The following is an 18,530-nucleotide window of genomic DNA, read 5'->3' as shown; positions in this document are numbered from 1 at the left end:
TTTTTAAAGAAACAAATCCTTATATTTATATCATTATAAACTTAGAAAAGTTCATGATGGATTAGAAAATATAACATTTTACAGAATTATCCTACAATAAGGGTAATGAAGCTTCAGACTACAATAAATTAGTCTATAGTCTTAGATGATGGAGTTTAAGAAAAGTCCAGCATCAAAGAATATTATACGAGACTTAAATTTAATAATAAAATGATACCAAGACATTTGTCCAAGCACCTTTTCCTTCTTTTTCTTTTTACACCATAAAACACAGCTGCAATTTGACATATTTCTAAATTAGGGAGATTCCTGGAAGTCAGAAAATAGAAATCCTGCCTCATCAGTAAAATCACAATTCACCTTATGAAATAGACAACTAAAATATACATCCTGCCATTAGTTTAGAAAGCTGACTTACCAAAACTGCACATTCCACATCCAGAGTTTTTTCTGGCTGCGCTGGCGTACTATGTATTTCCAAGGAGAACCACACTTTGTAGCATGATGACTTGTATTCTGGGAAGGAAGGAAGGAAGGAAGGAAGGAAGGAAGGAAGGAAGGAAGGAAGGAAGGAAGGAAGGAAGGAAGGAAGGAAGGAAGGAAGGAAGGAAGGAAGGAAGGTCAAGTTCTGAGTTTCAGCTGAAGCACTTCAAGCACCTTTAGCATTTTAGTATTTAAATTATTATACTTTTTTTGAAGTATTCTGAGTATTTCAAATACACTGCCAAGGAGCAGAATGATTTGAGAGATTTATTTTCTTAGGATTGTTAACAGGACAAGTCACTATATTAATTAAATTATATACATTGGAATATAGGTTGGAAACCCTAAACCTATGTGCTCCCTAGAGTCAATATGTTATTTGTCTGATGAACACTGGATGTCTTAGACAATGAAATACCTTTTTCACACACACACACACACACACACACACACACACACATTTATTTACTTATTTATTTGGTTTATATAGCCAATTTATATTTATAATGGCATGCTCACCTCAACTCAAGGTTCACAGAAATATAAATAGAAACATGCAATCTTAGAGTTGGAAGGGACCTTAGAGGTCTTTTAGTCCAACTCCCTGTTCAAAGCAAGAGTCCTAATACCATCTTGGACAAATAGTTGTCCAATCTTTTCTTTAAAACCTCCAACAATGAAGCACCCACAACTTGAGAAGCAACCTGTTTCAATGCTTAATGTTCTGTTGGAAAATTCCTCCTTATTTCCAAATTGGAGCTATCTCTGACAAGCTTTCACCCACTGCCTCTCATCCTGCCCTCAGATTTTATAGAAAATAACATCTTCTCTGAAGCAGCCATTCAAGTATTGGAAGACTGCTATCACGTTTTCCCTCAGTCTTCCCTTTATTAAGCTAAAAATAATTAGTTCCTTTAGCCGTTCATCATAGGATTTAACCTCCATACCCCTTATGATCTTTGTTGCTCTTTTCTGCATTCTTTCCTGGGCTTAAGCGTCTTTTTCGTATTGTGATGACCAGAATTAGATGAAGCATTCCAATTGTGGCCTCATCAGCACAGTATAGAACAGTATTATTACTCACTTTGATCTTGACACTATACCTCTGTTGACGCAGCCCAGGATTGCTGTTTTTTTGAGTAGCTGCAGCAATGGTCCACCAGGATCCTAGATCTTTCTCATAGGCATTACTGAGCCTGTACTCTCTCGCCCAGGCATGTCAAACTTGATTTCATTGAGGGCCACATCAGGGTTGTATTTGACCTTGGGGATAGGTGTGGCCAGGGTGGGCATGGCCAACTCGACATCACTCGTGTCAGGGGCACCTGTGGTGGCCAAGTGCTAAAGGGTGGCCAAGTGCTAAAGAAGGACTTCTGTCAGACCCTCCTTCCTTCTCATTATAATCTCCTTCCTTCCTTCCTTCCTTCCTTCCTTCCTTCCTTCCTTCCTTCCTTCCTTCCTTCCTTCCTTCCTTCCTTCCCTCTTCATTCTCCTTTCTTCTCCCTTCCCCTTTTTCCTTATTTTTCCTTCCTTGCTCACTTCCCATCTTTTTTTTCTTTGTCTTTCCTCTTTCCCTTTCTCCTTTCCTGTCCCTTCTTGGATGCTCAAATGCAAAAGGGGAAACATTTTTCCTTTTGTTTTGTTTTGCTTGCCCTATGCCAGGGAAAACAGAGCGGGAGGGCCACACATGGCCCCACAGGTCCCATTTTCAGCCATGATGGCCTCTTGCAGCCCTCTGCCAGTAAAAATGGAGCTCGGGAGGGCTGTGTGCAGCTCCCCCCCCCAGGGCCCATTTTTGTCCATGATGGCCTCCTGCAGCCCTCTGCCAATGATAACAGAGGTTGGGAGGGCTGAGTGGAGAGGGGCCCCCCCAACACTGTTTTCGGCTGCGATGGCTTCCTGCAGTCTTCTGCCAGTGAAAACAGAGCTCAGGAGAGACACATGCTGCCCTCCCAAACTCTGTTTTCGCTGGCAGAGGCACCGCAGGCCAGTCCTTTGCTTTTTCCAGGGCAGCCCTGTGGGCCAGATCTAAGCATCCTGCAGGCTGGATCAACTTAGTTTCCCATGAGCACTCTATTCAAAATACTTTTATGATTTTTCTGACATCCTCAACTCTCACTTCCATATAAAAAGGAGGGTGAAGAATGCTCTTACAGATGTTTGCTTGTCTCAAAATTTATTCCTTGAAATTATTTAACACTACAGCCCACAACCACTCCATCTATCTCTGTCAGAACTGCCATCTCACACTTGTGCTCTGCTATTGCTTGGTACAGTCTGCCATGAACTCACAGTTCCGAACTCGTAGCGAAGGTAAGTGGAACCCACTACTGCATGTATTTAACTTATTATATTCTGAGCATAAATGTTAAATGCAAACAAAGACTGCATATTAAAATTGCAAAATAACAAAATGGTTAATATTTACGCCATATCTACTGACCAAAAAGCATTCCCAGATGTTCATTTGCATTAGAATGCTACTTTATACTTGTATATACTGACCCTATAAACATTTTAGATAATATCCAAAGAAATTTTTGAAATTTATGCTCAAATTCAATATATTCTTAATGAAAAAACTACGCTACACTTTTATAATACTAGGGAAAAACTGATTATATAGTCTGATTATACATTAAAAAACATGTTTTTGCACAACAAACAGATGCTTGTCTTAGAATCAGGAAAAATACATTATTTAAAGAGAATCTGATTTGGCATAAAAAATAAAAAAGTATTTCAATGCAAAATGAGTGATGATAGAACATTTAAGCAGATTAATAAAATGATCATAAAGAAAAACCTGCCATTATTTGCCCCATTGCCTGTTTCAAGCTTCTCTGTTGATGATCTCTCTGAGTACTGAACACCATCTGGCTCCTCCAGTAAACAGTTTTGTTCACACTGCTGCTGTTCTCTATCTTCAGCAACAAATACAATTATACCTAAGCAGATAGTTACCAGATGTTCTATTAACCAAAGAATCAGTTTCATAAAATCAGTTGCTATCTTTATCTCAATGCTAATATTGTGCTTAACTACAGAAAAATATCCAAAATTTTAATTCAAACTGAGTTTCAATATTTTTTATATCTGACCATTGTCTTGGTTGTTACTCTTACTCCAGTTATTCAAGATTACTCCTTTGTCCATTACATACACTTGCTTGGAAAAAATATAAAATTCCACAGAAATACATACCCTGTTTCCCCCCAAAGAAGACATCCCGATAATAAGCCTAATCGGGCTTTTGAGTGCATGGCAATAAGGCCAAGCGCTTATTTCAGGGTTCAAAAAAATTATAAGACAGGGTCTTATTTTTGGGGAAACACAGTAGAATGGAATGTAAGGAAAATAATACGGTGGATGAAGTTAAACACACTGTGGATAAGGATAAGCCATGTAAGACAACAAATGGTGCAAAGAAAATATGAAGATATTTCATAATGTATATGTATAAAACAAAGGATGTAGTTAAAGAGTAAGGACTAGTTAAGAATTGTAAAAGGCAGAAACTATGCAAAGGAATATGTACCAAGAATGAATGCAAAAGCTATGTAAACTTGAAGAGAAGTTAGATAGAATTCCAATTGAAACGATACAGGAGTAATCATGAACAAAATCTGGGAAGTGCAGTGTGATATTATGCCAGCTAGGTGATGTGCAGAAAGGTTTTTGTTCTTCAACAAGTCATTAAGGACTATTTGAACTTTAAAAAGGTTTATTATTTGTTAATCTAGCTAACATGAATAACCTTCAGCTATATTTTGCTAACAGCTTTTCCCAAAAAACCACACAATATCCTTGAAACAATTAACATGTACAAAGCTAACTTAGAGATGTAAGGGATATATGGTACAATAAAATTTTAAAAAAACTATAGAAGATGAAAATGGAATTCATTTTTTAAGATTTCTTTCATTGTGGCAAATGTTTCATTCCAGTATGGATCAAGTGTTGAATTTTGCAACATCACCATCAGATATGAAATAATGATCTGCTCATTACATATCAAACAAATTTTAGAAAATGAATTATCCATTTTAGTAACTAGAATTGGAAAAAATATATAGCAGCAGTCAGACATTTGTTGTGAACTGTCCAGATCTATCTGCATTAATAGGAGACGCCCCTTCAACAACTATTAAGATTGGTTAACAATACATTAGAAATCCCAGAGGAATTCCCAATTCCCAGAGGAAAACTGTTCTCCTGCCATATTTTAAGCAATTAACGCTAAACGTATTTTCTTCTGCAGTTAGAAAAGGGGAATGGAATAGTTTCTCTATTAACAACTTAGATGTCCCAGGGAGCCACCTTGGAGAATTTTTTTTCCCTTAAAGACACTAGAGTGATTGTGAAGAAGTATTCTGGGAATCAAAGTTTATCTTCTCAGGGGGAAAAAATAAAACCATTTCTTATCAGTTAGGTGCTAGGAGCACTCAGACCAAAAGAATTCTGCAACTGAAATGAGACAGTGAAAGTATTAATCACAAGAAAGCTAACTACAAACAATAAGGAAGTAACAATAAGGAAGTAACTCCAGCTTTTTAGATGGTGCTAAAGCAAGGGTTTTAGTTTCTATTATCCTTTAGTTTCTGTTCTAGGGTACCACTATATTTGAACCCATTGTCTCACCTATCTCACCTTTTATATTGTATATTAACCTGCACATGCTATAACCTCATCTGTAGATTAAATGTATATTAAATTTTGCATGTGTCTATTAAGAGAGACTATACCACCTCCTTTCAGTCTTTTCTGTAATTCACTGATCAATTAACCAGTTTATATTTCAATTAAAGTGTTCTTATCTCCATTTAAAATAAACTAATAAAATTATCATACAATGGGTAAGTATGCATGTGAATTGGACTCAGACTTCTCATATCCTGCCAATATTATCATATTTATTTGATTAAGATAATTCATTTTGTGTGATCAATCCTATCCTATTCCTATTTTGCACTTTCAGTTTAAAAAAATGTCAGGTATAAATATGACAAGGTTGCAGAAGCATAAAGGGGACAGCGACAAAACATCAGTCCAATTTCTCATTTTGCACTTTCAATTAAAAAGGAGAGAAAAATACAATGGCTGCAATGGAAAGAGGCAACTAACCCTTTATTTCTTAATTTCACATGCAAAAAAGTCATATTTTTTAAAATGTTCCAGTGTCTGACTGAGACTGTAAGTGCAGTAAAATGTTACAACATTTTTGAAGTTTGTTATTTCACATTTGCAGAATAGGTAAATACACAAATGGTAAACTAAACATTTCCTTCTTTTGAGTAATCAACATCAGTTAACGTTTTAAAGTATGGTGAAGCATTATGAAATAACTTTAAAAGGGAAGATATATTTTAATAAGCATGGTCAGTTTTGTCCCAAATAACTGACATTAATGGTAAGGAAATCATGAGAACCCCAGAACACAAGCAATGGCTTTTTCTACAGATATTGCTACCCATCAAGAATGTTGCTATTTTATTTAAAAAATGATTACCCTCTTTAGTGCTAAGAACCACTGTGACAAATGTAGCACAGAAACATCTGTCTATGAATTAAATAATTGAATCACAAGAGACATAAATGACACAAACCAAGTTCAACATAATGAATGAATTTTTAAAAAAATGAAAAATAGTTTTCCTAAACTCTGGGAAACATGTTCTAGATTAGAATTATATTAATGGGCTTTAAAACAGGAAGAAAAAAAAGCTTTTGCAATTGATTCTTTGAAAAATAGAAAGGGTTAGAGATCAGATAATTTAATAAATGGCTAGCACTTCTTGTTAATAATCTGGTAATTATCCCATAGTTGTAATATGACGCTAGGTTAAATTTAAAACATACCATTAAAGTTTCCACGTTTCCATGGAGATATATTAAGAGTATAGGCAGCTGTATCCCCAGGTTCTACCTTCAAAGTCATTTCACCACTCACTATGGGAAGATCTGAAGATACCTAATAGGAGGGGGGGGGGAAAGCTCCATTACAATTTTCCTGCAAATAGTATAGAAAATTTAGCTTTTAAAATGAGTTCAAATCCCAGTACTTTTCTACTATGCTTAATTAGAACTACCAGGTCTTCATTATAAAAGTGCAAATGACTACATTGCAAAGGCAGTTTGTTGCTGCTATCACTTTGATCACTTTGCTGCAATCTAGTAATCATCTAGATCTTGTATCCATCTTAACTGACTGTTGTGTGAAGGAAACAATTTCTGGGATGTAATTTCAAATCTGTCATATTAGGTATACAGTGGTACCTTGGTACCCAACTGCTTTGAAACTCATTGAATTTGGCACTCAATGCTGACTCCCTATATTATTTTTTATGGAGAAAATTGGTTTGGTACTCATCGCATCTTCCAGAACCAATTAAAAATGAGTACCAAGGTACCACTATAATAACTTTTGAAAAATGTTGACAAAGTGAAGCTTTCAAGATGAAGACTTTTTCTAAAGCTTTAAAATCATACAGTAAGTTTAAAAAGCAAGAAATACTCAATATACTTCTATATGCATAATGTAACATACAAATCATTTTAATTGACATTTATCATTGAAAAAATTACAAAGTGATACTTTAGAGGTATGTGTATATGTATGATAAGTGTGTGTGTATCATTCATTCATTCATTCATTATTTTAAAAGAATATTTTCTCCTTTCCATTCTAGTGTTAAAAACTGTTTTCTCAGGAGATAGATAGTGTAATTGATACAAGTAGAATAAATTAGAGTCTGAAATCTCAAGACATCATGCAGCTCTTGAAACCATCTAAAGATATGGACCGCAAAGATCTATAAAAGTTAAAATTTTCATTGTTTAAGAATGAGAAAACTTATTGAATATATGACTAAAGAGAAATATTTTAACTATATAATTTTAATTAAGTATAAATTAAAATCAGATAAATCTGATTTAATTTGTTTTAACTATTACATTTCTTCCAGTGCAGGCCCTGGAAGAAGCATAGCACTCAAAAATTAAAGGCAGCACTTATACCAGTACAATTATATCCTTAATATAAATAAGATCAGATCTAGACCTATTTATGGTTGGGATTGAGACCAATCTTAATTATAATATAAAAATAATAATCTGAAGTCATAAAGGTCCAACAGATTTTTCTAACACAGTAATGAAAGAGACTGAGTATTTCTGAATATCAATTTTTCACCCAGCAATTAACAGGAGCGTGTGGCAATAAGGAAAGCAGACCAATCTTCCCAGGCTTAGCCAAAGACAGCTATTAACAATATAGCAATAGCAATAGCACTTATCGTTGTATACCACTTTACAGTGCTTTACAATGCTCTCTAAGTGGTTTACAGAGTCAGCATATTGCCCCCAACAATTTTGGGTCCTCATTTTAATCACTTCGGAAGGATGGAAGGCTAAGTCAACCTTGAGCCTGGTGAGATTTGAACTGCCAAATTGCAGGCAGGCAACAGGCAGCAGAAGTAGCCTGCAGTAGTAGACTCTAACCACTGTGCCACTGTGGTTCATAGAACCCTTTTTCCATCACTGGTCTAAGCTGTATACTCAGATACAGGCACTGGTATTTGCTTTTGTTATTGCAATCAGCATACTTTGTACTAAAAAAAAAGCTATCCCACCAAATAAATATATCATACACAATGTTCTTATAAGCCAGCAACAATACAAATTTGGGCAAACCACTTCTGTTGCATTTAAAACACTACTGTGATGAGATTTGACAGGTTTTTTTCTGCTTAAATCATTGTGCAGAAAATAAGTGTTGATTTATTTTTATTATTTATGAAATTTATTTGCCCCCACAACTCGTATCCAACGGTTTGAAACTTTCCTTCATAGTTAATAAAATCTTTAAAGTCAGAGTGGGAACCCAGGTAAAAAAATAAACATGGAGTACGGACGGCGGTGACATCTCGCAGAGTGGATGAGGGTGCTTTTGACAGCTCACAAAAACCCAGCTAATTCCTGATTTGGAGTCCCGTCAAGGGCAATTCCAGGCTTGGAGGGTCTGGAATATTAAAGGGGAAGGCTTTGATTCTCGGGTGAGACACTAGCGCCCTGGAGAAAGAAAGCCAGACCCCTTAAATCCTGCAGGGAAAAATCTGCCTTTAAGGCAGATCAGGAGCAACGGCGGCCACCTTAGTGAGGAAGCAAAGAGTGGTATCAGCAGCAGTGATCGTTTGAAAGCGGAGAAAGAAAGAAAAAGTGACACTTAAGAAAAGATTATGAGAAAGAGAGACGTGGGGAGCAGAGAAAGCGGCGATCGAGAGGAAGTGCACTTAAAAGGAGGCGATCGAACGAAGATAGCAAAGACGGCGGAAGCAGTGAAAGCAGAAGCAACAAAGAAGATACAAGGTAACAACCAGGATTATTGCGACGGAAGACGGAAAAAGAGTAAATTAATACGGTGATTTTTGGAACTAAGATTAGAACTGATAACTTTCCTCTCTTTAACTGATAAAATTGGTGTAGGTGGACAGAGAATATTAGGAAGAAAACTGTGGACAGAAAATTAAAAATAGACAATCAAATTCGGTGGATTTATAAATACCAGGAAATACAGTGGAATGTAAATTGGTGTAAGACTGAGAAGTGGGACAGATCGGATGGTGGAGTGAAGAGTGGCAAGGGTGAGAACAATAAAATGGACAAGCTGATGCAATAAGGTGTGAAAGAACCAGAAGAAGGCAGTCTTAAAAAAAAAAAAGAATTCTAAAGAGAGAAATTTGCTGTAAAAGATTGAATTTTGGTTTGAGTATTATTTTTGAAATTGTAACTGGATTATTTCTGAAATAGTAATTCTAACCGGAGAAGGGGGACATTCTGTTTTGCTGAAAAGGCTTTATTGTTATATAGAAGATTAAGAATTGAAGGGGAATATATATATAGGAGGGGAAAAAGGGATTGTTTAAAACAGGGTAAAATCTCTAAATAGAAAATACTATTAGAAAACTGTAATTAGGACTTCCGGCGGTGACGTCAGCAGGTTAGGAACAAGGGAACGGCTCTCCGCTCTCAAAACCCTTACCATTCTCGATTTGAGTGCCGATTTTGGCACTATCGACCCCAGAGAGGTCGATAGAAGAAAGGGGAACTTCTGAGGACCTCAGGGAGGGCAGCAACCCCCCTGAAGGTTCAGGAAAACCCCCTTAACTTGGATCGAAGAAAAACCAGCCATTTGGGCTGGCCCGATACGGTGACAGCTGTTTAGAAGGAAGTGAAGATCGTAAAAGAAGCATCGGTGGAAATAGGAGGAGAGAACAAAAGAAGAATTGAAAAAGGTATCTCTAAAGTCTTAAATTGTCGAAAGAAGGTGGGTGGAAGGAAACTGCAAGTAGGACATAGAGAGAGAAGCGGCAAGTGGAAAACCGGAATGGAGGGGGAGTCCATCTTAGCAGTGCCAGCGCACAATTTGACAGCCAGTGAAACAGAAGAAATCCAGAGGAAAGCTGATGGTGTGAACTTTGGGACGATACTTAGAATATTTACAGTAAGATCCTGAGAGAAGAGAAAGTCTCAAAAAGCTGGAGAATATTTGACACAGGATCGTTAGTTATTTGGACATTTAAAGAAGAGAAGACGGTGAATCCCTACTGACTCGATATTGTGAGGATGTGGCGAGTTTAGGATCTATAATACTTACCGGACAATTTGGACTCAGACTTTTTCAACACTTACTCTAACACTTGGACAATTGGTTTGGGAGACGTTCGGACAGCTGGACTAAGATATTTTGATACGTCAATGCTCGAAATTCGTGGAGGATATTTATTGTGTATTGGGCATACAAAAAAAAGAGTAGAGTGATCGTGAAGTGTATTGGATTTATTAACATTGCTTTCCCTATTATTTCTATTTCGGGAAAGTTTGGATGAGAAACGCTGGAATATTCAGACAATATTTAGACATTTGAAAGGAAATCGTGTTGGATTATAGTTGGTTACTTAATAATCAACTTACTGCATAGAATTTCTCTTCTTCCTGAATCATCAGACTTTGGATTGGATTGAACAGGCGGACGTTTAACTTAAAAGGCACTTGGGATGTTAAGTATTTAAAATAAAACAACTGGAAAATAGACAAAAATAAACGAACTAAAGAAGAGAGTGACCTAAGAGAAGAAAATTTATAAGGGTTATAGACTTGTAATTAAATAATCTGCTACTAGTGATTAAGAAGTAATATATATATTTACAGGTTACTCTGAAAATTTATTTTGGATTTATGATTGCATAATCTAACTTTATATATATATTAAGTGAATTAGTTAGTTTGTTAGTTTGTCTTTATATATTTAGAGTAAAAGATATATACTGGGTTATATTATAATTACTATATTTATGCAAATGATACTCATATATCTACATTAGTCATATTAGAAGATAAGAGCAATTGATATTTATTTATTTAATAATATAAGAGTTATATTAAGTACTTGAATATTTAATATTTTGGATAATCAACTGATGGAACATTAGAATACTATATTTTTCCCTCAATCCCTCCTCGTTGTCTCGTTAACTTCCCTCATCATTGTCTCATAAATATTGAAAAGTATTGAAAGAATATTGAAAAGTGAAAGTGAAAGATAAATTTGGATGGAAATCTAAGAAATAGACTTATAAGTATCGATTAGTATATGAAATTTTGGGAATCAATAAAACAAGGAATAATAATGGCAACCACAAGCACAGCAACAACAACTAAAACAAGTAAGAAGATACCATCAAGCCAAATGATACTCATGGCTTCCCCGGCCCAACAAAAACCAGCTGAAACGACAGAAAAGGATAAGACAAGCCCCGCTCTTAATATGCAGAATATCCAAGCTGCCTTAGCAATGATCCAGGAAGGAATGAATAGGATGCAGGAAACGATGGTCCACAATCACGAAGAGACCAGGAAAAACCATGAGGAACTGAGGTTAGATGTGGGTGAAATAAAGGACAATATTAAAACTTTAGATGAGAAGATAGAGCAAATTCAACAAAACATAGTGGAAAATGAGCAGAGGATCCAAAAAGTGGAAGAAAAAATAGAATATACAACAAATAGAATGGAAAGGATGGAACAAGACCAAGGGGCTTTTAACAAGGAAACGGAAGACGCATTAACTTATCTTGAAATGGAGAAGGCATCTTTTTATCTACGATTCCAAAACGTAGAAGAGCAAAAGGATGAAGATATAGGGGAAACAATGATTGAGATACTGGGAAAGGCAACCCAGAGGGATAAGGAAGAACTCCAAATCGGAATAGACGAAATATATAGGGTTCATACAAACTATGCAAGATGGAATAAGTTACCCAAGGAAATTCACATAAGATTTACGAAGAAATCTATAAAGGAAGAGATTTATAGGAAAATGAGAGAGGAGACATCCATGTACAAGGGAAGAGAAATTTTAACTGTCAAACAAGTACCGAGAAGAACAAGAGACCAAAGAAGATATTACAATTTTCTAACTGCACAGTTAAATAAATTCAAAATAAAATTTCGCTGGCTAATGCCAGAAGGTCTACTTATTTCCTGGGAGGACAGAAAGTATAGGATCGATAACCTAGAGAAGGCTCAAGATTTCTTTGAACAACATTTCACATGTGAAGAAGAACAAGAGAGGAGGGAAGAAATGGAACACAGGAGGCAAGAGGTACAGCGAATAGAAAGAGAAGAAAAAGATCAAGAAGATAAAAGGAGAATGGAGAAAGAAAGAATGGAGAGAGAGGGAACGAGGGAAAAGACACAAAGAGTTACCAGAAACACAACAAAGTTGAAAATAACAAATAGATAAATCCAAATAAAGATGGAAGGAGAATTAAAAATTATTTCGATCAACATAAACGGACTCAACTCACCAATGAAAAGGAAATACATATTTACCTAATTACAAAAACTTGATATTGATATCATAACATTACAAGAAGTACATATTAAAAGGCAGCAACAAAAATCGTTGGAAAATAAAAAATTAGGAAGAATATATACATCCCTAGGAGACTGTAAAAAGAGAGGGGTAATAATGTACGTTAAAAATCACCTGAAAACCAAACAGATATATACTGATACAGAAGGACACATCTTAATAATCGAAATACAAACAGAAACAAAAATAATATTACTAGTATCCATATATGCACCCAACGGAAACCAGAGGGATTTTTACAAGAAACTGCATGACATAATTAAAGACCTGGAATATGAAAACATCTGCATTATTGGGGATTTTAACGTAATTGTGAATCTACAAGACGAGTACCGTAGTAACAGGAAAAATAAAACTAGAAAGAGAACTCTACCGGAAACATTTGAAGTTATGGCCGAAGAATTCCATTTATACGATGGGTGGAGGGAGGCAAATAAACAAATTAAACAATACACATACTACTCAAGCCCCCACCAGTCATGGTCTAGGATTGACATGGCCAGGATGACACCAGACCTTAGAAAAGAAATACGAGATATCGAAATTGTACCAAATACCTGGGCCGATCACAATCCTATAAAAATAATATGGAAAGGTTATCAAAAGAGGTGGATGATGGATACTGGAATAATAAAAGATAAAGAATATATAAGGATGATCAAAAAGGAACTCAAAATATTCTTCCAATTAAATACAAAAGAACAGATCTCGCTACAGAATCTATGGGACACTACAAAAGCCTACATAAGAGGCCACACCATAGCATACACAACTAAAAAAAATAAGGACAAACAACTAAAAAGGAAGAATTTACTAGAAGAACTCAACATATATGAATCACAGTTACAAAAACAACCTGATGATAAAACAATAAAGGCAAATCTGAACCTCACTAAACATTAACTGAATTTAATCATGCAAACAGAAATTGCACAGAAAATGAAAATGGCAAAACAGAAACATTTTCAATAAGCAAACAAAACAGGTCACTGGTTAGCGTACAGACTGAAAAAAGAGAGAGAGAAGAGAATAATATATCAACTACAAGATGAAACGGGACAAATATGTAACACGAATTCAGATAAAAAACATATAGTTAAAGAATTCTATCAAAAACTTTACCCACAAGAGGAGATCCAAGACCAAGATATCAAGGAATACTTACGTGAAGTAAATATCTCAAAATTGAAGGAAACCCATAGAGACATATTAAATAAACCAATTACGATGACAGAGTTGATGGAAACCCGGAAGAAACAGAAGAACAACAAGGTACCAGGCCCAGACTGAATTCCAACTGAATTTTATAAAAACTGCCAGTCAGCGATAGATGAAATACTCCTCCAAGTCCTCAATGACGCATTAGTAGAAGCAGAAACTCCTAAATCTTGGAACGAAACCATTATTTCACTTATCCCCAAAGAAGACACAGACCGGACACAGGTTAAGAACTACAGACTGATTTCGCTACTAAACGTTGATTATAAATTATTCATGACAGTTATAGCACAAAGATTGAAAGTAATTATACACAACTATATACATTCTGATCAAAACGGTTTTGTCCCAAGAAGGCAGATAAAAAATAACATGAGAACAATCGTAAACGTTCTAGAATATTATGAACAACAAATTGATAAACAAGTAGCCTTAATCTTTCTCGATGCACAAAAGGCATTCGACAATTTGAATTGGAAGTTCCTCATAGCACAATTAGAGTTAATGGATGTTGACGACAAATTTTTAAAAATGATTAAGAAAGTATACTCCTCCCAGACTGCGAGAATCACAATTAATGGGAACATGACAGAAAGACTGGACATACAAAAAGGGGTGAGGCAAGGGTGCCCATTATCCCCCTTACTATTCATAATATCGCTGGAAGCCTTACTAAATGAGGTAAGGAAGGAAGAGGACATAAAGGGATTACGGATACGAAATGAGGAATATAAATTACAGGCCTTCGCCAACGACGTGGTGTTCGTAGTAGAACAACCAGAAATAGCAGGAACTAAATTACTGGAGAAGATAGAAGAATACGGCAAAGTAGTGGGACTCAAAATTAACAGACAAAAAACTAAAGTCTTGACAAAAAATCTGACTAAGACACAAGAGACAAAATTGGAAGAAGAATTAGGAATACAGATTGTAAAGAAAGTAAAATACCTGGGAATTTGGATCACTACAAAAGCAACAACGATTAGAGAGGATAACTATATTAAATTGATGAAACAAATTAAAAAGGATCTGGAAATATGGAACAAATTACAGTTGTCACTTTTGGGCAGAATAGCATCAGTAAAAATGAACATATTACCGAGATTACTTTACCTCTTTCAAGTGATACCAATTGGCCCAGGAAAAGATTTCTTCAAAGATCTCAATAAGATAATAATGAAATACATCTGGCAAGGAAAGAAGGCCAGAATTAAAATAAAATGCTTACAGGACACCCGTGAGAAGGGAGGCCTCGGTTTACCGGACTGGAAGTTATATTATAAAGCATTGTCGTTAAATTGGATTAGGGAATGGATAGACTTAAAAAACAAGAGAATATTATACCTAGAGGGATTTGATCTAAATTGGGGCTGGCACGCCTTCTTATGGGACGGTATAGATAAGCAACACGGGTATTTTCAGCGGCACATTATCAGAGGCTCACTATACAAAACGTGGCAAGAAATCAGAAAATAACACTACACTAAGATTCCGCATTGGTTGTCGACCATGGAAGCCTTAATCTACCCAAACACCATAGAAATAGGAAAAATGAGGAATTACCAAGAACTATTGAATAGTGAAGGAGACTTATACATGAGGCAAGAATTGGAAAGCCAGGGAATAGTTATCGATTGGTGGCCATACCGTCAAATGAAGTCAAGATATATAGCAGACCAGACACAATATGGATTTCAGACCAAACCAAATGAACTAGACAAGATATTAAAAAGTACGGAGGAGAAAATGATAACCAAAATTTACAGATATTTAATAAACTATAAATTGGAGGAGGAAACGGTCAAAGAAAATATGATAACATGGGCAAAAAATATAGGCCACAACATAGAATTGGAGAAATGGGACAAATTATGGACAGAAAATCTCAAACTGACAATGTCGATACCATATAAAGAAAACCTCTACAAGATGTTTTACAGATGGCACCTCCTACCGGCACGTCTGGCCAAAATGTTTCCAAATGTGTCACCAATGTGTTGGAAATGCAAGTCACAAAAGGGGTCATATTACCATCTCTGGTGGTCTTGTAGAAGAGCACAACATTACTGGCAAGAAATCAAGATAATGATTGAAGAAATAACAAAACAGAAGGTCGATATGAAACTGGATTTTTTTTTATTCGGAATGATCACACCACAACAGACTAAAGAGATAAAATATCTCATTATTCAAATCTTAACAGCAGCACGCATAGTATACGCTCAAAATTGGAAATCAGAACTATTACCAACAGAAGAAAAAATAATTGCAAAAATAACAGAATGTGCAGAAATGGATAGACTCACAAAAGAGTTACAAGAGAAAGAGGACACTGATTATTATGCAGTCTGGCAAAGATGGTATTCCTGGCTAGATGGAAAGATAGGATTGATAAAATAATACTTACACAAAACCTAACCAAGAAACACAGACAATCACATAGGAGGTAGACCATATGACTGTATGTATTAATAGTTAGAACGGTTATTAGAAGGATGTATAGAAGTAATAGATACTTACTCATAGAGGAAAATTTAAAAATAGAGTATAAAGTTAAGTCATAAGTAAGCACATAAAATAGATCTCTAATAGAGAAATAGAGGTGAAACAGAAAATAATCACGGATGCCACAGTTTTCTAGAAGTCAGATGATAGGCTGAAACAATGTTAGTTGTTAGTTAGTTAGTTTGTTTCTCTTTTTTTTTTTCTTGTATTGTCTTTATGAGTCTCCGGAGAAGGGCGGCATATAAATTAAAGCAAAAAAAAAAAAAAATTGACTCAGTAGAAAAAGCACAGTTTTATAAAAATTATTTGGAAGACGAACAAGAAAGTAAGGACGATTTAGAAAGTAAAAGTCAAGAAGAGGAACAACAAGAAGAAATAGAAAGGATTTTGGACAGGATTTTGGGGAGACTCAACACTACCATATGTTTATTGGACCCATGTCCCTCCTGTTTGGTGCTGGCCTCCCGGGAGGTTACACAAGGTTGGTTTCAGGGGATTATTAATGCTCCTTTGAGTGAGGGTGTCTTCCCAGCCGCTTTGAAAGAAGCGGTGGTGAGGCACCTCCTCAAGAAGCCCTCCCTGGACCCGGCTATATTAGCTAATTACCATCCAGTCTCCAACCTCCGCTTCGCAGCGAAGGTTGTTGAGAGTGTGGTGGCACGACAGCTTCCTCAATACCTGGATGAAGCTATCTATCTAGATCCGGGCCAGTCGGGCTTCAGGACGGGTTACAGCATGGAAACGGCATTGATCGCATTGGTCAATGATCTCTGGAGGGCTCGGGACAGGGGATGCTCCTCAGTCCTGGTCCTCCTAGATCTCTCAGTGGCTTTTGATACCATCGATCATGGCATCATGCTGCGTCGGTTGGGGGGACTAGGAGTGGGAGGCACCGTGTTGTGGTGGTTCCCCTCCTTTCTCTCCGACTGTACGCAGTCTGTGTTGACGGGGGGCAGAGGTTGACCTCAAGGCACCTTACTTGTGGGGTGCCGCAAGAGTCAGTCCTCTCGCCCTTCCTGTTCAACATTTATGTGAAGCCGCTGGGTGAGATCATCCGTGGTTTTGGGGTGAAATGTCAACTGTATGCCGACGACACGCAGTTGTACATTTCTACCCCGGACCACCCCAATGATGCCCTTGACGTGATGTCCTGATGCCTGGAGGCCGTGTGGATCTGGATGGGGAGGAACAGGCTCAGACTCAACCCCTCCGAGACTGAGTGGCTGTGGTTTCCGGCGCCCCGATATAGCCAGCTAGTATCATCGCTGGCTATTGGGGATGAGATCTTACCCCCCTCAGAGAGGGTTCGCAACTTGGGTGTCCTCCTGGATACGCGGCTGTCTTTAGACGATCATATGACGGCCGTGGCCAGGGGGGCTTTTTATCAGGTTCGCCTGATTTCTGAGTTGCGTCCCTTTCTGCCTTACGCACGGTCACTCACGCCCTTGTCACTTCCCATCTGGACTACTGTAACACTCTCTACATGGGGCTCCCCTTGAGGAGCACCCAGAGGCTCCAACTGGTCCAGAACGCGGCCGCGCAAGTGGGGCGACCTGTCGCTCCCAGGTAACACCTCTCTTGCACGAGCTGCACTGGCTCCCAGTGGTCTTCCGGGTGCGTTTCAAGGTGCTAGTCACCATCTTCAAAGCGCTCCATGGCTTAGGACCAGGATACTTACAAGATCGCCTTCTGACACCGTATGCCTCCCACCGCCCGATACGCTCCCACAGAGGGGGCCTCCTCAGGGTGCCATCGGCCAAACAATGTCAGCTGGCGACCCCCAGGGGGAGAGCCTTCTCTGTGGGGGCTCCTGCCCTATGGAATGAGCTGCCCCCGGACATAAGGAGGATCCCCGACCTCCGCATCTTCCGTAGTGCACTGAAGACTTTATTGTTTCAGCAAGCCGGCCTGACCGAATGAATTAACTTAAGTGGGTTTTAATGATTTTAAAGGGGTTTTAACTAGGGGTTTTAAATACGGCCAATGCTTTAAATTATTTTAAATTGTTTTTAATTTTTGTGTTGGTATTATTTTACCATGGCTGTATACCGCCCTGAGTCTTTCGGGAGAAGGACGGTATAGAAATGTAATAAATAAATAAATAAAGAGAGAAAGAATCAAAGAAAGCTCAAGAAAAAGAACAAGATGAAAGAAGGAGCAAGAGGAAGTGTTAAGAGAGAGACAAGAAATACAAAAAAACAAGTACAGTAAGGGATGGAAGAAGCAATATCATTACTTTCTGTGAACATTAATGGTTTAAATATACAGAAGAACACAAACATTCTCAAAATTAAAGAAGTTAGACATAGATATTATTTGTTTACAAGAAATTCACATAAAAAAAGGCTTTCAAAAATTATTGGAAAATAAGAAATTAGGGAAATTATAT

The 18,530-nt window shown here is 37.0% G+C and overlaps 1 protein-coding gene across 1 annotated transcript in view; it reads right to left on the bottom strand.

Annotated features, from left to right (window-relative positions):
• The window catches only part of CFAP47 (cilia and flagella associated protein 47), a 596,979-nt gene that overhangs the window by 290,581 nt on the left and 287,868 nt on the right, over window positions 1-18,530 (bottom strand). The window contains exons 49-50 of the mRNA XM_087871295.1: window positions 6,343-6,454; window positions 419-516 (exon numbers count right to left, since the gene is read on the bottom strand). Coding sequence (XP_087727421.1) covers window positions 419-516; window positions 6,343-6,454 — 210 coding nt within the window. The remainder of the gene's footprint in view (window positions 1-418; window positions 517-6,342; window positions 6,455-18,530) is intronic.

This window comes from Pantherophis guttatus, chromosome 5 (genome assembly GCF_059756535.1).
Source record: "Pantherophis guttatus breed Tessera chromosome 5, ASM5975653v1, whole genome shotgun sequence".
NCBI lineage: Eukaryota > Metazoa > Chordata > Lepidosauria > Squamata > Colubridae > Pantherophis > Pantherophis guttatus.
The sequence above is the reverse complement of the archived record's forward strand: the minus strand, read 5'-3'. Positions and strand labels throughout refer to the sequence as shown.